The sequence below is a fragment of the Cyprinus carpio genome, chromosome A8 (assembly GCF_018340385.1).
Source record: "Cyprinus carpio isolate SPL01 chromosome A8, ASM1834038v1, whole genome shotgun sequence".
In the NCBI taxonomy this organism is placed as follows: domain Eukaryota; kingdom Metazoa; phylum Chordata; class Actinopteri; order Cypriniformes; family Cyprinidae; genus Cyprinus; species Cyprinus carpio.
Window position 1 is genome coordinate 9,363,174 of NC_056579.1, and position 23,908 is coordinate 9,387,081.

A 23,908-nucleotide genomic window follows, 5' to 3' on the forward strand; every position below is an offset into this window, starting at 1 on the left:
GGGACAGAACTTCAATTAAAAGAAGATAGGATAGATGAGGTGAGTGGAGTGGGAGAGTGGCGTGTTTTTTGTGTACTACCAAGAGGAGAGTGAGAAGGCCTTCAGACAGTAAGTTCACCACCATATATTATTATTCTAAAATCAGGAAACAGAGGGAGAATTTTATTTAAAACCATTGTGAAAGCATTTCCCTCTTGCTCTGTTGTAAAATAGGGGGCTGAAATGAAAGCATACAGAGAAAAGAGCAGAAACAGCAGGCAGCTCGAGAGCGCTCACGCAGACTCATGCTGGAAGAGTGCAGAGCAAGACGCATGCATGACCTCCACTGCACTGTCAATGAGATCAAACCCTTCCGATTCAGTGACCCCTATGGATACTGCTACTGATCAGCTTATAATGCACACTTGACCATTGTTACAACCAGGATCTGAAGTTCTTCCAATTCAGCAATCACTGTGATTACTGCTTCAAGAGTCATCCATTCATCTGTATCTATGGATACTTTTCTATTGAACTTCTTAAAGTTCCGTTGTCTCATCTCCATGATACAGTGGACGGAAGAACATGTGGTTGGGAACACAAACAGGAGCTTTCTTTTATAAATTTTACATTCATCCTTTTTCAAAATAAGATCGAACAGGTGATTGAGTGGATATCCCAACAGCTTTAGGCACTTAAAATAATTGCTACTCCATGATGATTTAATAAAGTTTTGCGAAACTGCTGAGTCACCAGATATTCTAATTTTTTGTATAGCTGGCTATCCTGTAGATTTGCCACGTGTCCACTGCGGGCAGTGTGCTACACAGCTACTGCAGTCTGCAGGAACAATATTAAAGCAGCAGTTCAGGCCTAAAGCTGCAGATCAATGATTTGTATGTGGGCAGCTGACATAAAATGCTTTGGAAAATGTTTATACTTCAGCTAAAACTATTTTAAATGGCATTCCTTTTATCATTATTTCTGCATGCATCTTTATGACTTTATATTAACTGAGAAACCATATGGAATATATGTACTTTTAAAATATTATAATAATTGCAGGATCATTAAAATAAAATCTAGGGATGGTAAAAGTGTGTTTACATTTACATATACATATATACCAAATTAAACCATAATCTGAATGTTAAAGAAAAAAGTTAATAGGCATGTTATGCATCAAGTATCCATGTGCTACAGGCATTATAAATAGTTGGATCTGGTCTAATGTGTATCATCTTGTGTTTGTGAATTGTTTTTTTTTGTTGTTTTTTTGTGATATTTTACTTAAGTTAAATGTTTCACATTTTTAATGAAATCAAGACATCTAAAAATAAAAATAGTTTTGCACATGATCATTAATTCCACAACAGTCTCAAAACCCTCTTTAAAATATAAAAATAAATATATATATTTTTTAAAATAAAAACAAAACAAAAAAGCCTTGAAACATCATATGTACACTACCAATCAAAGGTTTGGAATAATTAAGATTTTTTTAATGTTTCTGAAAGAAGTCTCTTATGCTCACCAAAGCTGCATTTATTTGCTGAAAAATACAGTAAAAACAGCAATATTACAATTTAAAAGAATGCCATTTATTTCTGTGATAACAAAGCTGATTTTTAACAGCCATTCCTGGAGTCTTTAGTGTCTCATGATACTTAAGTTGCTTTTTTTCCAGCAAATAAATGCAGCCTTAAGCTTAAGAGACTCTTTTTAAAATTATTGCAATTATTCCAAACTTTTGACAGGTAGGCTATTATTGTTCAGCATATTGAGACAAATATATGTTCAACATATGACACATACAAGTGTTTACTGGCAACAAAAGTTCACATTTAAGGTTCATTTTTTGTTTAAAAAATTTACATGACATAATTAATAACAGTGAACAGTTTTTGTTGGAGATAAATTAGGAAACCACATTACCCAGCATCCTTGTCGTGCGCCTGCGCAGAGCTCACTTTGCCGCTAAGGAGTTGTTGAGGGATGCAACGCTCCATAGCAACATCAGTACCAGCGGAGGAGCGCTGTAGCGGACGACTCTGGGATAAATATCCTGTGACTATCTGAAACAGGTGCTGCATGCGGACAACATGGACGACCAGAAGGTAAGAAGCAACCGCCGTTATAGAGAATATTACGAATGACGCGCTTCTGATGAAAAAGAAAGAGGATGCTGCGTGAAAAGAGATACTAAATCCGAAATACCGTTAGCTTGTAGCTTCATTTGTCACGTCCTCCGCCCATTGTGTTAGTGGATATGTGTCCTTATAAAGAACAGTCTGAAAGTAACAACTTCGCACGTTTAGGGTATGCACGGTATTTAAATGCATGATGTAAGTTAGTCCTGTATGTGAAGATTTCCTCAAGTTGATTAACAACAGCAAATGTGAATCACCAGAAACCGCCCCGGTTCTTGCAGCTCTGTTTTAACGCGAAACGAGTATTGTTTTCAAATATTCATTACAGGAAATGCTCTGAAGGGAGGAAATGATATTTCAGTATAGTCATAGATGAATACCCACAGGTCAGAAAAAACATTTGGTGCGGGGGAACCCCAAACCGGCCTGTATTGTTACAAGCTTCTGGCTTCAGGGAGGCGCCCCGGATATAAACCCGCTTCTGAGTGGCTCATCATCAGGGACTTGATCTAGAGCAAGTGGCATGGATGAGAGGAGAATGAAACATGACATTTCTGGTCAACCCTATGTGAGCTACAGTAATATCAGCTCACTCTCCATCTGTCTAACGTGCTTTACTAGTCTGCACTTGTCTCTCCATGAAAGACAAGAGAACAATGACGTCGATGGGAAAGTATCATCTGAATGACATCTAACAAATTGTGTTAAAGGTTCACTAAGTCATTTATTGCTAATTAAATTGTATTTGTTATCTGTTGTGAAAAAATAGCACTTTTGAGAAATATGAAAATGATTCCAGTCATATCAGTCTTTTAAAAAAAAACCTGTTTATTCTTCATGAAGCAGGGTCAAGATCACATGACCAGCCATCATGCAATTGTTCATTTACTAATAATTCAACAAACCAAATAATATAACAAATATATTTTCCATATATGTAGTTACACTATTAGCTCAGAAACCATGTACAGTAATAGCATAGTAATACAATTTTAAAATTTGTTATATTAATTCTAAAGCATACAATTAAATATATATATAATCGTTCATATGTGATCTTTATATGTGATGAGCTTAAAAAACATGTGCAGTAAGCAGAGTAATAAAAGATTTAAAAAGTGTTATATTACTTCTAGTATTTATAATATATTTATACTATTTTAATTTAAAGGCAACATTGTAAACATATAACTGAACTTTATGTGGTATAATAAAAGCTAACACAAGGTAATTATACAATTCTAATATAACTATCTATCAGTATAATGAATCTGCTTTGTGAGACAGGCCTCCGCCCTGCTCGTGTGCCCATTGTCAACCTCTTATTGTTTTGATTAAGTTTTGTTTTTATATGACTCATGCATGTGAAATTCATTCATACACTGTTTCAGGAGTCACTGAGGAAAATTATCACTACGTTGGCTCTGAAGAATGAGGAAATTCAGAATTTCATCTGCTGTCTAAAGCAGAATCTAGAGAACCTAGAGGTAAACACCTTCTGCTCTTTTTACTCACATTTACGTATTGAACTGTTTGATGAATGAGGTAATGTCTTTGTCAGGTCTCAGATGGCCCAAATACGTTGCAAGCACAGTGTTTGTCCAGACACGTTTCACTAAACTAGCAATTTGCAACAGCAATACCATTTTAAGCATGAAAAGACAATCCAGCTTTAACTCTGCATTCATGGTGTTTGCAGGCGAATTCAAACCGAGTGCAGGAGGATCTGGAGTCAGAGTTCAGTTCTCTGCATGCTGTCCTGGATGAACTGAAAGAGGGCATGGTCACACGAATCAAACAGGAAAGAGCCAGTCGCACATATGAGCTTCAGGTGAGAGTGCTGTGAGGATCCCTAGCCATAATACAGGTTAACACATTCTTCCGAAATTAATTCAAATGTTTTATATTTGCTAAACTAATTGATCACATATATCAGTAATAGGCAGAGTGAGACAGCTTTAGATGACTTAGATGTGTCATGTTAAGAGAAGGATAATAAGAAATCCTTGAGGATTACAGTGTCTGTGTGTGTGTGTGTGTGTGTGTGTGTGTGTGTGTGTGTGTGTGTGAATAATCCAGATTGCATCTTTAATCTCTGTAATGTACATCTGAAACAAAGCACACATTCCTCCTATCATTATCTCTGTCACTGAGTGACATCGGTCATTACAATCTTTGTTTCTTTGGAAGAATATGATTTCAAAGCACTTCCTCGTGACTAAGTGTGTGACCCTGAAGTAACAGTGTGACAATATTTATGTTAACCATTTTATCTGCATGTTTGTGCAAAAACAAAATCCTGATGAAGAGCCTGCATGCTCAAAACATCACCTGTGTGATAGGCTGTTATTAAATTTTTGCATTTTTGAAGACTTGGTGTGCTGACTTTTTTCTATTTTCATTATCCACTCATGTTTTTTCCTTCTGTTTGTAGTTATTATATACTATTGTACATGATATGATTACCTTTCAGAATTTTTTTTTTTTTTTTTTGCATTTACACTGCCTTTCAAAAGTTTGGGATATGTAATTTTTTTTAATGCTTTTGAAAAAAGTCTATCTCTTATGCTCCCCAAGGTTGCATTAATTTGATAAAAAATACTGTAGTATTGTACAATATTATTAAAATACCTGTCGATTTTAATATATTTTAAAATGTTATTTTTTCTTATGATGGCAAAGCTAGATTTTCAGCAGCCATTACTCCAGTCTTCAGTGTCACATGGTCTATTAGAAATCATTCTAAAATGCTGATTTGGTGCTTAAGAAACATTTCTTATTATCAATGTTGAAAACAGTTGTGCTGTTTAATATTTTTGTGAAAATTATACATTTTTTAAGGATTCTTTGATGAATAGAAAGTTTTGTAGCATAAATTTCTTTACTGTCAGTTTTGATACATTTTTATTGCATCCTTGCTGAATAAAAGTATTCTTTAAAAATTTTTTTATAAATCTTTCAGACCCCTGACTTTTGAACAGTAGTGTACATTGCTTACATGAAAACACATTTTGACTAAATGGCAATTACTTGAACAGGTGGCAAAGCAATTGTAGTAGTGTAGCAAAGTATTCAAATCAAATTCAAATAAAGTTAAGCCTCTAGTACTGAGAAAAACAGCAGTATGCAAAATAAAACAAAGCTACAACAATTTAGCACACTGCTAGATAAGTTTATAAGACTACCAAAAGTCAGAAAGTTGATATAGTTACTATAGATGAGTAGAGTTATGTAATTATTTATTAAACTTCAACCAGATTATGTAACTGTCCAGTGATATTATTATTGTTGTGATGGTCTTTTCAGAGTCAGCTGAGTGCATGCACCAAAGCCCTAGAGAGCTCAGAGGAGCTGCTGGAATTAGCCAATCAGACGCTCTGCTCATCTGAGAATGACAGCTTCACTCAGGTACCGCCCACTTGGAATCTTTACAACACTATTACAACTAAATGACTCATCTATTTACACTTAAAGGACTCCTATTATGCTCCTTTTTACAAGATATACCGTAAGTCTCACGTGTCCCTAGAATGTGTCTGTGAAGTTTCAGCTTCAAATGCCTCACGGATCATTCATTATTCCATGCTGCTGCTCCCTGCCCCCTTTTCAGAAGAGGGTAGTGTCTTTACAGCTCATGCATTGGATACATCAGCAAAAACAAACAAAACATCTTCATGCGTTTAAAGCCTTGTCAGTTTAAACTCCCAATATACAGTTTTCTGAGTGAGCTGTTCAGACGGCACGTTGCGTGAGTACTCTTTCGCATCAACTGTCACATAAAAAAAGCACACAAGTTTACTTAATGTTGGTAATGTCTGTGAATGTAAACAGTTGGGGAAGAAATCACACGTTGTATTTGATCGGTGTTATGGTGTCTCTTACATATGGCGACAACACACTACTATCGCATCTCAACCAGGCCTCGTCCCTTCATATTTTTCTGTTTATGCCTTGGGCAGGATTTATTTAAATTAGGAATATTGTGACATGTATGTTCCCAGAAACCATTACAATTGAGGCATTTGAGGGAGTTCAGAAACAGTGCTTACTGATATAGAAAATAACTCCCTAAAGAGTGGACTTTGCAGATCTTTCTCATGCTCAAATAGCAACATAATGCACTAAAGGAAGTTGAAAGTGTTAAAAGCATAATAGGACCCCTTTAATGGCTATATGGTGTTTCAAGCAATTATCTTTTTTGATACATATTTGAATGAAATTATATTTTTACAATTGCTTTTAGGAGACTTGTCCTCAAAAATTGACTTAATGATAATTATTTGATTGTTTGTTTACAATCTTTTGTCACTGCTGTTGCTTTCTCTAACAAAGTGGCAAATTGTGTCAGATGCTGCTGGCTTTTCGTGCTAACACGTGCTGGTATGACTGATGTATTGTGTTTTGTTGAGACTCAGTTCTCTTGCTCCCTATCTCTCTCTGTCCCTTCTTCTTTTTCTCTTTCCTCTCTGCTGCAGGCTGCCAAAGAGATAAAGGATAGGTACTGTACAGATGTCCATACTTAGATCTTTGATTGAGTTCAATGCACAGTGTAGAACATCTTCAAACACTCCTCCTGAAAGTTCATTCATTTTATCATTAACTCATTTAATCTTTTTTTTTTAGCAAAATTCTAGTAATTTTATTAGTGATATTTGGCTCATTTTCATTTCGTCTGATTCCCCAGGTGTGTGTGTGTGTGTGTGTGTGTGTGTGTGTGTGTGTATATGCATGGAGTGATTTTCTGTGCTCTCATTGATGTGTCCTTCATGACATTCCCACATTCCTGTTCTCAGTCTGTCAGATGAGTTTTTTTGTCTTTGTAAACTCATTGTGAATGTTTATTGTGGGTCCGTGTGTCTGCAGTGTGACTATGGCTCCAGCATTTCGTCTGTCTCTGAAAGCAAAGGCCAGTGACAGTATGAATCACATGATGGTGGACTTCACTCAGGAAAGAAAAATGCTACAGGCCATCACATTTCTTCCAGGTCGGTGTATCATCAACAAGGAAATGTCATGAACGGTTTAAGCACAGCCCAAATGATAGATTTCTGCCTACTTAGCATGTAACCGGTTTTATTGGTGTCATGCCAGTGTGTAGAGTGTCAATATATCTGATTGTGTAACAGCTTTGACGTCAAGAACAGAAAAATACAAAACTTCCAAAATTTCACATAAATGCTGACACATTTTCTTGTAAGCTGTTCAAACTGGTTTTTTTAGTTGTACATGTAAATGAATGAATGTTTTTAACTAAACATTGTGCAAGTAATCCCTAAATTCAGCCTGAGGCTCTGTAAAAGAATGGCATTAATGATTAAATTAAATCAAATTTAAATTATAAATTATAATAATTGTATTAAAATTAATATATTAATTTATAAACATTATTCACGTTTAATAACTATAATAATTTCAGAATTCCCATATATATCAATTAACAATGGCACAATTTTAAGAAAATCTGACAATAAACAAAAAACAAGTGTGTCACGAGTGTGTGCTTCCAGTGTAGGTTGATTATAATGTGTCTGAATTAATTTACATAGAATACATAACTTCATTATCTCTCTTTTACTGGATCAAATGACAAAAAGTTATAATAATATAAAATAATAAAATTATATACACATTATTTACATTTTAAATGACGATAATTTTATCTCATGTTTAGGATTATTGGGACTCATGAAAATTTTAGGCTTTGGCTAGTATCTCTGAATAAAGGTCTCTGGTATCCGAAATCTCTGTTCCTCTCACCTTTAGTGCCTGCTACACCAGAAATTAATGTGGCTGAATGCCAGGTGTTTGATAACACAATCACAGTGGTGTGGACCTTACCTGAACCTGACTCCAAAATCGACCACTACATCCTGGAATATCGGAAAACAAATCATGAAGGTTCTCCTCGGGCTCGAGAAGACTACCCCTGGATGGTGGTGGAAGGGATAAAAGAGACCGAGTACACACTCACGGGTAAGTGTTGATATTTGTTTTGCAAGTGATCTTTTCCTTAGTAGTTTTAGATAAAGTTGTGACCATGATGTCATTTGTTTTTCAGGGCTTCGTTTTGACACGCGTTACATGACCTTTAGAGTGATGGCATGCAATAAAGCTGTGGCGGGTGAATTCTCAGAGCTGGTTACTCTAGAAACACATGGTAAGTTGCGCTTACACACACACACACACACACAGAAGGTAATGAGGCATGAAGTTTCTTCTCTGCACAGAGAGAAGAGTCTAACAGAAGTTCTAAAGCACTTTAAAAGCACCTACAGTACTAAACAGTCTGTTAAAGCCTGATTTAGAGACCACTGCTGCAGTACATCTGCCCTTCAGTGAAATAAAAGTTAGGGCTGTCAATTTAATGTTAATCTTTGTTAATTACATTACATTACATTTAGTCATTTAGCAGATACTTTATCCAAAGCAACTTACAAATGAGGACAATAGAAGAGTGCAAGTGTTAGAGGGTCAAGTGTTTTTTTTATTAATATGTTAATGTTAATTTAGTGTAATTAATTCTAAAATAACAGTAAAAATATAAGCAAGTAATAATGCCTCCTTACCTATCCATTGAATGCCTATTCAGTGCGTAATAATTTTTTTGAATTGTCTATATTTAGATTATGTGATCAATAATCGTGATTTAATTTGATTATTTGGCCGATCATGCAATTTAAATTTTTTTAATTATGGGAATATATAGGGCTGCACAATTAAATAAAATAAAGTGAAAATGCAATACACGATTATCAAATAGCAAAGGCTGTTATTTAATTGAATAAATATAAGCGCTGCATGGTTCAAATTAAAGCACAGCACTGTGTTCTTTTACGTGCAAGTAGTTACTTATGGAAAATAATATAATAATAATTTTCTTTTACAGTTCAACACTACAATTACAATTCAGTATATAAGTTATATTGAACTGAAATTATAATTACAATTTTTCTCCTTTTTTTATTTTCTAAAATACCGTACTTATTTTACAGTAAAATATTACAAAAGTAATCTTTCTTATTTTGTTTAATATTTATATTTGGTAAAATAATAGAAATAATAATAATTAATATTATTCTTATTTAGAAATATATTGATATGTTATCACAAAACAAGCACAGAAAACCTGTATTTTTTGTTTTTTATATGTAAAAACAATCACTATATATATATATATATATATATATATGTATATACATATTATTTTTTACTTCATGCAGGCCTAGGAGATTATTTGGGAAGTGCTGAAAACATGGAAAACATGAAAAATAACATTTTATTTTTTTAGAAAAATAAACTTAACCTCTTACCTTTAAGTCTCCCTGTCATTTGCTTCCAGCATTCGTCTTTAAACTGGACGCAGGTTCAGCCCATCAGAACCTGAAGGTGGAGGATCTCAGCGTGGAGTGGGACAGCAGCGGTGGGAAGGTAGCTGTCCAGGACATCCGTAAGGAGAAGAACAGGACCAGCTCTCCTATGCATTCTCCTGCCAGGTCAGAGTCACACCTTACAAAGTGCTGTACACAGACAGGATTGTCCCTAAACACCTGTTTCCATTAAATACATTTGTTGAATGCTTCTCATAGCTGACTATAGTAGACAGAAAGCAGATGTTCAGCATGGCCTCTTTACATATGCTGTCACTGGCTAAATTCTATGCCAAAAACTGCCCTGCTTGTCCAAGCTAATCATTTTTTTTCTCCCTCAGGACAGCCATGATGTCCCCCAAAAGAGCTCCATCTGCTAGAGTGGGCCGGGACCGCTTCACAGCAGAGTCCTACACTGTCTTAGGTGAGTCAACACAAACATATTGCATTGAGCTGCAAGACACTGAAGAACCCTCAACTTTGAGAGTGTTCATTCAAAAACTCCCCAAATTCTCTCCAATGTCTAGGAGACACCATGATCGATGCAGGGCAGCATTACTGGGAGGTACGGTTTGATAAGGAGAGTAAGGTGTTTGCTGCAGGAGTCGCTTTGCGGTCTCTAGGTCGCTTTGATCAGCTGGGGAAGAGTAACGCTTCCTGGTGCATCCACCTTAACAACTGGCTTCAGCAGAGCCTCACAGCCAAGCACAATAATAAAGCCAGAACACTAGATTGCCCTATTCCCGACCGCATCGGCATTTACTGCAACTACGAAGAAGGTGAGTTAAACTATAAATATGAAAAAATTAGTAAAATAGTGCCACAGTAATGCTGAAGCTAACTTGTTAGCTATGGTAAAAGCAAATGGATGATGTTGGCTGTGTGAGAACCGAATGGTTGCAGCAGTCACAGATTGTATATTTAATATAGTGGTTGACAGATATATTACTATGGGCAGTATTTGTCTTTTTTTAATTATTGTTTGTGTCAGAAGTTGGACTTTTATTTTGACAGTGCCAGGACAATCAATAGAATCATAGAATCAATTAGTTGCTCTATAAAGTATAAATGTGTTTATTTTAAAATTTTTTCCCCGTCATGTTTTTCATATTTATTTTTCACTTTTTTTATATTTAGCAAATATGTAAACAAATTTAATTGCAGCATGTGTCATTTGTATCTTTAAATTAAATTAAATTGTATGATATTGTATATCTTTACATTGGCCATCAATCAGCCTGCTCTTTAAGATATCATCAGCCATCAAAAAAATAAATATCGGTCAAACACTAATTAGTTACTTGTTAACTAGTTTGTTCTTGTTTTTCCTCTCCCCTTTCAGGCACATTGTCTTTTTACAACTCTAGAACCAAAACTCTCCTTCATACCTTCAGAACAAAGTTCCAGCAGCCTGTTATACCAGCTTTTATGGTAAGAAATAATACAGCTCACTTTGTATTTACCAATTTAATCACACATAAATTAGGGATATTTTGAACATGCTAGTCGGCTATAATTAAGCTAAACAGATGTGTTTCATAGTCCTTTGTGTAAGATGCATTCTTGCATTCCAAAACATCTAGGTGGAGTGCAATGGAATGGAACAGAATGCAGGTCTATTTTTAACTTGGCACCATCATAAAAATGCACAGTCATGGCACAAGTTGCTGCAAAAAAAAACACTAGTTACAACATGTGTGTCTGGATATGCGTGGTTGTAAGAGCGGTGCTTCAAATGCAGTGCAACTTTAACTAACTTACTAAAACAAATAAAAAAAAATGTACAAAAAAAAGTCTACATTTATTCGTATACCAGACATTTTTATCCAAAGTGACACAAACTTACACAGTACCAAGTTAGACTAACATACAATCTGCCTTACTGATTGATATGTTTTTCTGTTTGGGTGATAAGTGTCAGAAACGGGACATTTATTTTGACACTGCTGAGACTTTCATGTGAGTAGAGTTCTGTTAGGATGATATTTTTTGTAGGCCAAAACCTGAAAACCGTTTTTGGCTAAAAGCCTGAAACAAGTTTTGTGGTTACCACAAGCTCTGTATGGTTTCCCACTTACAAATAATTCTTACTCAAACTTTCAGAAAAAAAAAAAAAAAAGGTTTGTAAATAAGACTGCAAGAGTTTAATGGTGGTGACGCTGAAATTCTCTTTCGCCCCCTATAGGTGTGGAATGGGAGTTTCTCAGTGCAGACGGGCCTTCAGGTACCCAGCATTGTGCTGTGCGGTCAGAAGCGAAACAGTAATACAAGCAGCTCTAATGCCAGCCTTACTTAAATCACACTTCACTCTAGAACTGCTACACGTACACAGGTTTGGGGAACATCTGGCAACCCTGACATAACAATGGTACAACAAAGCCCGGAGGCTCTTCCTATGATTAGTATGTCTTCCCAGCCCAGGGGGAGAGCGGCTCTAGTTTGCTTTCCTCATTCCTTTTAGCTTACTGATCTGGATCCTGTGCCTGACATCATGAGGTATTACTCGATTTCAACATGCTAACAGCTTTAATAGCCTTGAGTTCATGTGTATATCACTAGGGCCAAAAGTTTTTTTTTTTTTGTAGCATTTGTTCATTCAAATCACAGTGTTTGAGCCACATTTGAAGTTATTTCAGCGCAACAGCAGCATGTTGGTGTTATTGTTTGAAATCTCAAACGAAACTGTATTATATTTACACACTGAATGTCTTTAATTATATGCCTCGAATTCTGCTACAGTAGCTGCTTCCGTAAGCTTTTTAAGCGTACAGTATCAGAATAGCACAATAATCTTAAGCTTAATCATAGAAATCAAATGCCTTTTATAGACTGTATTAATTCAGCAGTTCTAACATCTGAGGTGGAAGGAACCATTTGGTTGTGCACGGTCAATGGTGTGTGTGTGTGCGTGTGTCCATGTTCATAATCTGTCACCCAGAAAGGTACTTTTCAGTGTTCTTAATGCAAATATTTACCCAACTTGACTTTTTTTGTACACCTGCTGCAATTACATATTACAGAACACAGAAGACAGTGATTTTTTTTTGTTGCCACATTGCTGAGGGATAGTTCACCCAAAACTGAAAATTCTGTCTTATGTTTTTCCAAAACTGACTCTGTTTCTGTGGAACACAAAATAAATTTTTAAAAATGCTAGAGCTTTCAAGCTTAATAAAGGACATAAAACTTGTCAATTGTCATAAAAGTCCTCCATATATTCCAAAGTTTTTGAAGTCAGTTGGTAGTTTTGGGTAAAAAACTGCAATTTAAGTCAATAGATATTGAAAATCTTCTCTTCCAGTGAACTGTTCATTCAAACCATTGCAAATAGTCAGTGAGACACTTGAACTCCAGAACCAAATCAGTCTGATTCATGGCCGAATTGGATTGACTGATTCATTGAAAAGAGACAACTCAAAAGAACGATTCATTCATGAATCAGACATCGCTACTACTTTCATTAAGAGAGCAAGATTTTTTCATACTGTATATCACACAAAGCTATCAAATGACTTCAAAACACTTAAAATATAACGAACAAGATGTATGGACTGTTTTTATGCTGCTTTTGAATTATTTTTAAAGCTTGAAAGCTCTACATGGTACTTGAATTGGAAAACAAAGTTACACAGTTTTAGAACTACATGAGTGTGTGTAATTAATGACAGAATTTTTATTTTGGCTAATCTAAGATAATCTGCAATGCTTTTAGTCAAACACCTGAACATTTTAAACATTACTGTCAACCTGTAAAATTGTGCTATAACACTACCTGTTACTCAATAAAACAAATGCCAAACATACTTATTGTCTCGCACATCCACACAAGGAAGAAAGTGTGACACACGGTACGTATTTTCTATGATCAGTGTATTGTTCTCAAAATATATATAGTATAAAACATGTTTTAACAGGAACAGAAAAACAACATTTGTTTGACTTGTTTCTCTATCTGGAGAAAGAAGACCTGCAACTTCCCCACATAGTAAAGTCACAATATAGATAAACATATTAATAACAACCATTTGTGCTTATTATAGCAAGCCTGATATTTTATGATCAGAGACAGAGAAAAGAGACGTAGACCAGCTATCTGACACATAGGAATTCAAGACAATATATTTAAATGTGACTTTTCATCTGACAAACTTGTGATAAATCAACAGTACGTCAGTGAGATCAAATACACAAACAGCAGTAGTGATTTACAGTCAGCAGCTATGCAACACGACACATATGTTGGTCTAATAAATGATTGTGAGAACTAATACATCATAACGCTGAAAGAATCACTCAAGAAAATTTGATTCAAGGGCCTATTTGTGGATCCAACTGAACAGCAGTGGGCAAATATCACAGATACAGTGTCCTGGCGAGTAAAGCTGTATATCCACATATCTGCTGGTATAGACTTAAGACAAGCTTAATACTAAGGAATTTTTCCTCGTTCCACAATGAAACCATTATTATCATCATCTTAGAGAGATTACTTTTAATCCTGGTTTCGTCTCCTATTAAGAACCTCCTGGAGCTCATCTGTTAAGCACAAAACCACAGTGAGTTATGAATTTTTTGGAGTAATTATGGATATCAGAAGCAGGTAATAATGTTCTGATTTGAAAGTAAAAGATTTAGAGTGAAATAGTGGCACAAAAACAAGAACTTATTCTTACGTATGTCAACATGTTGCCGCTTGGGAACGTTCTTAGGCGTGCTTGACAAACTGTTGCTTCGGGAAGTTGTTTTAGAGTAGCCAGGAGGTACCAAAGCTTTTCTTTCAGCATCTACATTAAAACAGAAAACATTAAGACGCCTCTGCTTTTCATTGAAATTATTAGTAACAAAATCCTCAGATTAATTTCTGGAGGGACTGAATTCTGATGTGGTAAATATCGCCCTGCTAAAACAAAATACCCTCATCAGAATGAAATAAATATTGTAATCAACAATATTTTTACAGCATTTGTTACTCTTGTTAATGTAAACAAGAATGAATGAAATGAAGTGTAAATTAACAAAAAATGCTAGAATGGAAAATTCATGTAATAAGTCTTCATTTAGAAATATGGGATATTGGGCTATTGTTGTTACCTTGAAGACGTGGCAGGACAGGAGGTGGAGGACATGCTGCCTGATCCACCTCATACTCTCCAACATCTGGAAAACACAAACATACAGTAACTGAGGATCAACAACATGCATTAGAAACACAAAACATTTTAAAAAGCTAAAAAACTGCAAAACCCTAAATTCACAGATACTTTGAAGTGTATAAGGACTCACTTGAGACGTTGAGGTAGGTTCGTTCATGTGTGTTTGTTTCTGACTGAGATCTTTGATTCCTTGGGGCTAAACATGCTAATCAAAAGAGTTACATTACTTTGCATGTTTTCTAAAAGTAAAGCTGTCAGTTTAAGTTCAGTTTAAGACACTCATTAAACCCTATAGAGTATGTTGAAATTGATAGATAAGTGACAGTATGTACTTGAGCTTGGAGATGATTTATAGATGTATTACCTGGTTTTGGGGGTGGCATTGGAGGAGTAGGCGAAGGGCATTTTGGATAATCCACACTTGTATCAACATGGTCTTTTTCGGTCTCGACAAATGCTGAAAGAGTGAAAAAAATAGGTATAGTATAAATCAGGCCTATTAAACTAGCCCACATGAGGTTGCCACTTATTCCCGGTTTTCCTTGCAAATCTCTAATGTCTGCCCTGTTCTGTGGAGAATGTGTGTCTCAATTGTCTAACATTCAACTCTAAAAGCAATACAATCAAACAATACCAGCATTCATTAAGTCAGAAAAAGAGAACCAAAACCACAGGTTTAAACTATAATGGAATGAGTGTTAGATCACGCTACCAAACAAACTACTTCTCAACCAATGTGTTTGTTATGCAAAGAGACACATTCACTGTTTCAGCTCTGGCATTAGTATAATTTACGTCTAAGAGTAGAGCTGTCAGTTTAAATTAGACATATTAAAGTCAATACAATATTTTTAAAATGACAAATAATTTAAGTAACAGTATATGTATTTGTACATAAAGATGATTTACAGATGTATTACCTGGTTTTGGGGGAGGCATTGGAGGAGCAGGTGAAGGGACTTTGGGACAAAGCACATTTCTCTCACCATTCTCCTTATCGGTCTCAATAAATGCTGAGAGAGAGAAAAGAATAGTAGAAATAAGGCCTATAAACTGGCCCATGAGGTTGCCAGTTATTTCTCTTAGACTGCTTTCCATGTGTTACAATACTCAATGTTATTTTTATATATTCATCATTATGTCTCAACTGTGTAACATTCAACTTTAAAAATCAATACAAACAAACAATGTCAGCATTCATTAAGTTAGAAAAAGAGAGAACCAAAACCACAATTTTCATCTAGAATGGAATGACAAGTATTACTACACACTACTGAACGAACTTAGTTCTCTACCAATGTGTTTATTTATGCAAACCATATTCATAAAGAGCACTGTTTCATAAGTGGAAATTTCACAAGCACTTTTTGAATTTATTTTGTAAATGTTTTTGTCTCTAATGTACTGCTTTTCTCTGAATTAAATCTTGAAACGCTTGTTTTATGGAGTGAAGGATTATGTTTAGCAAACAAAAAGAACTTAAGCAAACATTTAAAAATTATGTTTCTTAAAAAAAATTTTTTTTGTGTGCAATGTATTTTTGTATGTTCAAACAGCAATCAAAGAAAAAAAAAAAGTCAGCCAAACTGGAATCCCATGTCTAAATTTTTTAGGTAATTTGAATTAAAACAGAGCAACAGTGGAATAGTTCATCTCAGTGTGTCAGTCATTCTTTTAGTCGTTTAGTGGTGACATTATTTTGTAACCTACATGTCATTCATCATTCATAGTTTTGTTAACACTTTCTAGATGTATGATTCATACCGACAAATATGTCAATCTGGTTGACAAACAGGTTTTTTCCTAATAGTCCTAAAATAGTTTCTTACTGATATTTTTCTCATAGTGTTCCTCCATCAGAAGAGGCACCAAAACTCCATTGGTCTTCTCCAGCAGGCAGTTAATGACATCATGCAGGGTCTCACAGGTGATCTGTGGGTTTGTGAACATGGTGTGTAAACACACTCACATTGTCTGATTCACATACCAGAGTAAATTATTTGATTGTGGCAATAAGCCTTAAGTACAGTAGTACTTAATTTATGTTTGCTCACTGGAGAAGCATTTGCCACTAATTACACAAAAACACACATATCCTGTAATGTGCGAAAACTACACAGAGACACCACCGAATGCCATTTTTCTTCAGATCAAAAACTTTAAATCAAAAACAAAATTCTAGGGTGTGGTTTAAGATAAAAGTCAAGAGATAGAGCTGCTCAAAACACAAATTATCACAAGTTTCTAAAGCCCTGTGGTGACTCCCATGAAATGTTTAATGTATAACACATCAGTTGTACTGATCCACTGCATCTGATTCCCAACACTGACCCATAAAACTTTGTCTTATCAGAACTTCCTCTTCTCTTTTAGAGCAATCACACATTAAGACACAAAGTACAAAGTGCCTTGCACAAGAGCTCGGAATTCACGCAAAATTACCAGTTTGCAGATGGTTAAAAAAATAGTTTGATGTTCTGAGAGTCTTCCTATTAGACTAAAGCTTTTATTGAGCATATTGTGAATGTAATTTATTTATCAGATGCTTTTAATCTTAAATAATTTGAAAATCAAAGAACGTAAACTATTACTTACAGGAGTCTCAAGGGCAATGGCAAATCCTCCTTCATGCCTCCGAGACACACGATAATGTCTGAATACTGGTCTGCTGGGCACAAGATAAGAGTCTTTAGGATTTATTCATTCTTAACTAATACAGCTATATTCCGTTTTATTAAAGCTTAACTTCCCAGAACATGCCGACTATTGGGTAACATGCTTTAGTCAAAGGATCAAGGTCTAACGTTCAAGACACTTCAACCAGCAATTCAGATGATCAAGATAAATTACAATAAATTAAGTTCTTCAGGGCATCCAGAAATCTCTGATAATGCATGTGCAAGCTGTCTACCCAGCATTCAACATGGTGTTGTACTGATTACAGATGAGAGCATGTGTTATACCCGTTAATATCTTGGCGTGTAGTGAGGGCAAAAGACGTCCCATCATGACCAGGCCGCAGCAGTAAGTTTCCCCGAACAGTGTTCCTTTCCAACAAGTATTCAGCTTCGACTCGATTAACATTATGATAACACCTGCACAAAACATTATATCATAATTTGCATTTTCACATGTATGTGAATGAAATGTGCATTGTGCCTACACTTTTAATCCCTTAAACATGCTTTTATGTTTGAGTTTGCTAATTTGCTGTCAATGTTGTTTTTTAAATTCAAGAGAATCCTTATTTTAGGGGATTTCAACACACTGTACACATTGACCAAAATGACTGTAAGATGACGAAGTACTTTTTATTCTTACTGGACTGTTTTAATCTTACACAGTTTACCAGTGGCCTAACACACAACAAAGGGCACACTTTAGGCCTTGTGATTGCAAATGATGCAACTCTGTCACAGCTGTCTTCTGTTGATATCGGTCTGTCTGACTATATGGCAATCTTTGTAAATCTGGAATTGCCTCTTCCTTGTACATCATTTTCACACACTCTTAATATCTGTAAATGGAAATCAATACGTCTGTCAGATTTTGCAGACTGTTGTTTCTTCTCTAAGTTGTCTTCCGTCAGCTCCTCTTGAAGATAAGATTTTACAGTTGAATACTGTTCTTGCCTCTAGTTTGTATTCTTTTGCTCCCTTGAAGTCACGCAGTGTCTCATTTGCTTATTCTGCTCCTTGGAATAACGATGACCTGCACTCTAACAAGGCAGCTTGTCGTAAAATGGCGTGCCTCAGGCTTGAATGTATTTTTCCAAGCCTGGAAAGACAACTTGGGTAAATATAGAGCTGAAATTGTGTCTGCAAGATCTGCTTACTTCTCTCACATTATAGATAATAATTAAAGTAATTCTTGGCATCGCTTTCATTCTATAAATAGACTTCTAAACGCTAATGTTGACACCTCACTGCCTGCTTCAAATCAATTGTGTTATGACTTCCTTCATCTTTTCAGTTCTAAAATTGACAAGGTCTACACCTGTTTCCTCTTTCCTTTCACTTTGATTACCTAGTTTCTCTAGATTACCTTTTCTCAAATGGACTCTGAGCTGCTTATTAGGGAGGTATCACATATGAAAGTTACCACTTGCAAACTTAATCCCCTCCATACAAGCTTTTTTACTGTAAATCTTGTTCTCAGCATTGTTAACGATTCTCTGCATATTGGTTTTGTATCTGCAGCATTGAAAACTGCTGCCATAACACCTGTTCCAAAAAAAGCATAATATTGATTTGGATAACTTAAATAATTATCGCCCTTTATCAAACCTTCATTTTCTTGCAAAAATCTTAGAACATATTGTGGCCTTGAAAATTTCATAGTTCTGAGACAGCCTTGGTCGAGGTCACCAACAACCTGTTATTAGCCTCAGATTCTTGTTCTCTCTCCATTTTATCTGTATGAGCGGTCTTAGGTCAGCTCTTTCCCTACGGATGCTCCTCAGGGTTCAATTTTAGGCCCCTTACTTTTTTTGCTTTTGAGATCACTTGGGCTTAATTATCATTTTTATGCAGACAACACTCAGATTTTTTTCTTATCATGGATATCTCAAAACCTTTTGTGTCTTAAAAAAAAAAAAAAAAAGGTCTTGCTTTTTGGCACTTCTCATCAGCTTTGTAAAGCTGGCTCACTTATTTTAAGTGTAAATGGATCTGTTTTGGAGTTACAATCTGAATTTAAAAAATTCTGTCTTTTGACCAACATGTGAAATACACTGTTAAATTTTTTTTTTTTTTTTTTTAAGAAATATTGCTAGATTCCACCCTGTGTTTTCCTATCTGTGACTGAAAGGCTTATTAATACTTTTGTATTTTCCAGATTGACTACTGTAATGCACTTCTTGCAGGGGTTCCTAAAACTACATTCAACAATTTGCAATGTGTGCAAAATTCTGCTTCAAGGATCCTGAATGGAGACAGGAGAAGACCAATTCCAATTCTAAAGTCCTTGCACTGGCTTCCGGTCAGGTTCTGAGTTGATTTTAATGTTAATGCTCACATATAAGGCATCAGTATTTGTCTGCACTTTTAATTTTATATACACCCAAGTGTCATTTGCACTCCTCACAAGCTGGTTTACTGGCTGTTTCACAGAATCTAAGTACTTTTAAATCTTAGGTTAGCTTTTACTTGATTATCTTAAATGTTATATTCTAGTCTGCTCTTTTAATTTGTTTTGTTCTGCGTGTGTTGTATTTTTATCTGTTTGTTTTATAATATAAAGTGCCTTGATAAGCTGCAATAAAGGCTCTATATAAAAGTTAAGTTTGTTATTATTACTAAACGGCATAAGGGAAAGCAAAATGACATCTGTATGAGTGCATGCAAATGTACAAAACAGTCATTATTAAAGGTTAAGTGGGTAATTTCTGTACCGCAGTCAAAAATACTGCGTTTTCCCACATCCTCCCTATCTGCCACTGCTCTGCCAAACTGATACTTGTGTCCCTCCCAATCCATTGAGATAGTTGTCTCTTCTTATTAAGCCGGGAGAAAGTACTTAAACATCAAAGTTTAAAGGTGATGTGTGTAATATTTTTGGTGTTTGATGTTTATGTTATTTTTAATGTAGCAAGTGGTTTTAACTTACGAAGGCATGTCTGACTGTAAAGTAACATAATTGGCAGAAGCCGAGGGTTGTGGAGGAGATGATAGAAGCCGCTGTCTTATTTTCTCTTTCTCTATTATTTCCTTCATCATGTGAATCTGGCCAGGCAGCAGGTTTAGAGAACTTGGCACAGACAGCTGAAGGACAGAAACAGTGAGAATTATTATTTTGTATTTATATAATTTAGGTATGACGTAGGACTGTTTCTTGTGGCATATGCTGACAGTTCATCACATAGATGAACTCAAGTTAAAAAAATAAAAAACTCTCTGGTTTAGTGAACATTAGCCTTTGAGATCAAGAAGGATGAGAATCAGAAATCACAGCACAATTACCTTTAAACATGAAAAAGATCAAGCCATTGTGCCTTGTCTGAACAAACGCTGATAAAGTCTGCAGCGTTATTTGAAAACTAGTTATTTAATAATTATAGTGTAAATGCATATGAGGAGATATCCTCTAAATATTGTACCTTCATATTTCTAGTGATGTCTTTATAATTTTACTTTGGTAAAGTGGGTTTACTTAGCAAAAGCTTTCTGTTACATGAAAAAAGGGGAAATTACAAATTTTCTTTTGGCTTCATTTATTTATTTACTTTTATTTTTAACCGATTTTAGACCCCATTATATATTAAAGATGTCTTTCAGAAGCCCAACTAACCTTAGATACTGAGAGCATGAAGCCTTTCCACAGTTCTCGGGCCTCAAGGCTTGGGGCCTGAGAAAACAGAGAAAATGCATCATGGGTACCTGTGCATTATCAGATTTAAATAACTCAAGATTAAACAGCTGTAAGTATATAGCAGTAAAATCAAAGTCAAGATTATTTTTCAAAGAGTTAGTTTTACATAAAAGGATTAGAGATGGAATAAGCCCTACAATCATCTTGATGTCTTCATTTTTCATGTGCAAAGTGAATCTAGCAGCATCCAGGTTTCGGTCACGACAGCGGTCATCATTCACGGAGACGAGATCAGAGAGCTCCAGCTTCTCTATATACTGCGTTCACAAGCACAAGCAAACAGTTGACGCACAAATAATCTGTTTTATATGTAGGCAAACATATACAGACTCAAACAGCCTTCAGGCCTGCAAGCTTGCATTTGAATACATTTATGCAAATATACCAAATGCACACACACATTGAAATTATTTTCTAGCAGCTAGTCAAATTAAATTGAAAAGGCAGCTATAAAAATCACTTACAACACTGTCTTTGGTGTTATTGTAAAAAAAGAGAGCATTGCCACATAAACTGGTCCAGAGTGTACGACCCATCTGTGCAAAGAAAAATAAACATTTACTGAAAATAAATACATTTTCTGAATAAAAATATTAAAAACCAATAACTTCTGAAAAATAAAAATTGTATTCATTTTACTTTATCACATTTCTGTGTATTTCCAGGTTTAAATTAGATTTTTAATCACAGATTGTGTACATATACATACATACATACATATTCACACACACACACACACACACACACACATATATATATATATATATATATATATATATATATAGTGTTTTCACAAACTGCATATGTTTGTCATTATTGACAATGGTTGAGTTTATTCATAAAATACATACCTGTGAAAAGACTGAACCAGTTTTTTAAGAATGAAAAGAATGAAGAAAGCAATGGAAAATTATTTTCTTCACAATAAACACTTCAGAAACAAGACTTAACCTAGAGGCATGATTATTTTATAATAATTTTAATCAGTGGATATGAAATTAGATTGTTATAAGACTTATATTAGTTATAAACCTAAACTATCAGGAATGTGTATCGTTAAAGTGCATGTCATGATGCAAAATATTTATCCTGTGCTGACCTGCAATAAATAATGAACAAATAAATGACCAAATTTTCACAAATGGGTTAGTGGCAATGTCCTCTACCAGCTGGATGAGAGCTAAGACCTAAAATGTAAAATGAAAGAAATCCATCTTTACTAAAACCATCGTCACTAAATGCAAATCTTTTATCTATAGCGTCAGATCTACACGCAAGTATGCTATCAAACCAGTTTTTTTATTTTTTGGACATTTCCACATTTGTAGGAAAAGGGTTTTCATGTTGCGACAGAGACTTGTGTAACACTGCTTTGATGGTCACAGAAAACTTATCCTGCTTTCTTCAGGATCACTGACCTTTATGTTAGGTGTCTTTACTATTTACTTACGTTGAAACGTAAAGCATTTCATATAACATACTGTGACTGATCACATCTTTATATTAGGTGTATTTACTATTTACACTAAAATGTAAAGCATTTCATAGAACATGCTGTGCCCATAAACAGCCTACTGCTCAAGAAATGCACAGTTCCTTGTACAAAGTTCAGGGACAGGGTTGTGGGTACTTAGGGATTTTTTTTTATATAAATGTGTTATTATTTCCACAAATTAAATTGCATATTTCCAAGTACAACATGCAACTATATTTATTTAGGAATATATATATATATATATATATATATATATATATATATATATAGGCTAAGTTAAAGACACGAAATATATGTTGAAAATTAACTATGAAAGAATTCAAATGACTGTTTGACTGAATACAACTGACTTGAATGGGTTAAACAAATTCGAGTAGGCCGTATCGTTTCGTAATGAAAATACTTTCCACTTTTTCCACTATATATATACACAACCCAACCATTTAAACTATAGGCTAAATGACGAATATACAGGAACAGCAATAGAAGAAAATAATCCTGTTGATGACAACTTAAACCTAAGGGTTTTGGGGTGCACTTTTTAAAGACCTAGTTAAACCATCCAAAGGAGTTCATTTCTTTAAGCGATTTTCCCCTAGAAATGAACACAAATGTCCCTAATAAAATCGTAGCTTAAACATCGTGCACACACTGACTCACCTTGTCTTTGATTGATTTCTTTTCCAGAAATCCTTCGTAATAACATGTTGGAAGCTGAGACCTCACTCGTCTAAAGCGATTTGGTGCTGCCATAAGTTACAGTCCTGTCAACTGCAAACTTCTTAGAAAACAGTTCAAGTTGAGTATTTGTAAGAAGACACTTCAATGTTCGCCTCAACGTCCACGTTTAATGCGTTCTTAAACTTTCAAATTCATACCAGAGCTCACGTGCTAAAGCTTTATAAAAAGTTACTGACGAACAGAAAGCTTTTGGACTAAAAGTAACACAGCTGCCTTTGTATCTGAAGAGGTCTACGTGCTGTCATCATCCCCCACCCCTTACCTGAATACAGGTGAGTCGGATGTGCTCGAGGGTTGCCGGGAGGCACGAAAGTCCCGCCTATTGAGAAGAACCGTAAAGCTGGCTGCAGAGAAATAACCACCCCCTAGGCATAGCTATAGAAAGCATTTGGGGGAATACCGGTTTACAGTAACGCTAATTTCCAAAACGCTTCCGGTAAATGAACGCTTTGAAAACACCAATTTTACATCCTTTTGATTTTAACAAGAAACTTCCAGAAGGTATAATCAGGTTACGGCTGGCTTTTCATTATCTTCAGAACTGTTAGACGTCACTCTGAAACACTATGCTAAAAGTTGTATCTTATAAAAATGACAAAAGTAGGTTAAGTCAAACTGTACTGTAGCCTAATATATGTAGGCCTAGATCATGTA

General features: G+C 35.1%; 2 protein-coding genes and 1 long non-coding RNA gene across 4 annotated transcripts; 2 read left to right on the forward strand and 1 right to left on the reverse strand.

Annotated features, from left to right (window-relative positions):
- The first annotated feature begins 66 nt into the window (after positions 1 to 66).
- Positions 67 to 723, forward strand: LOC122145914. Its single transcript, XR_006160639.1, has 2 exons — positions 67 to 108; positions 214 to 723. It is a non-coding gene; the product is annotated as an uncharacterized LOC122145914 (long non-coding RNA).
- A 1,109-nt stretch (positions 724 to 1,832) lies between these two features.
- On the forward strand, positions 1,833 to 13,299 carry LOC109059888 (fibronectin type III and SPRY domain-containing protein 1). Its single transcript, XM_042762018.1, has 13 exons — positions 1,833 to 2,096; positions 3,521 to 3,616; positions 3,829 to 3,960; positions 5,436 to 5,537; positions 6,605 to 6,627; positions 6,993 to 7,114; positions 7,893 to 8,102; positions 8,188 to 8,286; positions 9,469 to 9,622; positions 9,838 to 9,920; positions 10,024 to 10,275; positions 10,839 to 10,927; positions 11,682 to 13,299. The coding sequence occupies exons 1-13, from the start codon at positions 2,082 to 2,084 to the stop codon at positions 11,790 to 11,792; spliced, it is 1,488 nt and encodes a 495-aa protein (XP_042617952.1). The 5' UTR covers positions 1,833 to 2,081; the 3' UTR covers positions 11,793 to 13,299.
- A 50-nt stretch (positions 13,300 to 13,349) lies between these two features.
- On the reverse strand, positions 13,350 to 23,805 carry LOC109059889 (signal-transducing adaptor protein 1-like). Of its 2 annotated transcripts, none has more exons than XM_042762019.1 (14): positions 23,174 to 23,805; positions 21,483 to 21,554; positions 21,156 to 21,275; positions 20,938 to 20,994; positions 20,257 to 20,411; positions 17,613 to 17,744; positions 17,245 to 17,317; positions 16,479 to 16,581; positions 15,570 to 15,662; positions 15,014 to 15,106; positions 14,780 to 14,854; positions 14,588 to 14,653; positions 14,170 to 14,280; positions 13,350 to 14,032 (listed from the first exon to the last, which is right to left on the reverse strand). In XM_042762019.1, exons 1-14 carry the CDS (start codon positions 23,264 to 23,266, stop codon positions 13,989 to 13,991), a joined length of 1,287 nt encoding a protein of 428 aa, XP_042617953.1. In that variant the 5' UTR covers positions 23,267 to 23,805; the 3' UTR covers positions 13,350 to 13,988. The 2 variants fall into 2 exon arrangements, with proteins under 2 accessions (XP_042617953.1, XP_042617954.1); XM_042762020.1 differs by having other exon boundaries at positions 17,245 to 17,314; positions 23,174 to 23,802.
- Positions 23,806 to 23,908: the final 103 nt, after the last annotated feature.

Bases quoted from the DNA above. Each gene is read 5' to 3' on its own strand.
- LOC109059888 (XM_042762018.1), top strand. The intron at 3,617-3,828 runs GTAAACACCTTC...TGGTGTTTGCAG, and splicing joins AGAATCTAGAGAACCTAGAG to GCGAATTCAAACCGAGTGCA. The intron at 6,628-6,992 runs GTACTGTACAGA...GTGTGTCTGCAG, and splicing joins GCCAAAGAGATAAAGGATAG to TGTGACTATGGCTCCAGCAT.
- LOC109059889 (XM_042762019.1), bottom strand. From the start codon at position 23,266: ATGGCAGCACCAAATCGCTTTAGACGAGTGAGGTCTCAGCTTCCAACA. The intron at 17,745-20,256 runs GTAAGTTAAAAC...TGTTTTGTGCAG, and splicing joins TTACAGTCAGACATGCCTTC to GTGTTATCATAATGTTAATC. The intron at 15,663-16,478 runs GTAAGAAACTAT...TCTCTCTCTCAG, and splicing joins ACACTATGAGAAAAATATCA to CATTTATTGAGACCGATAAG.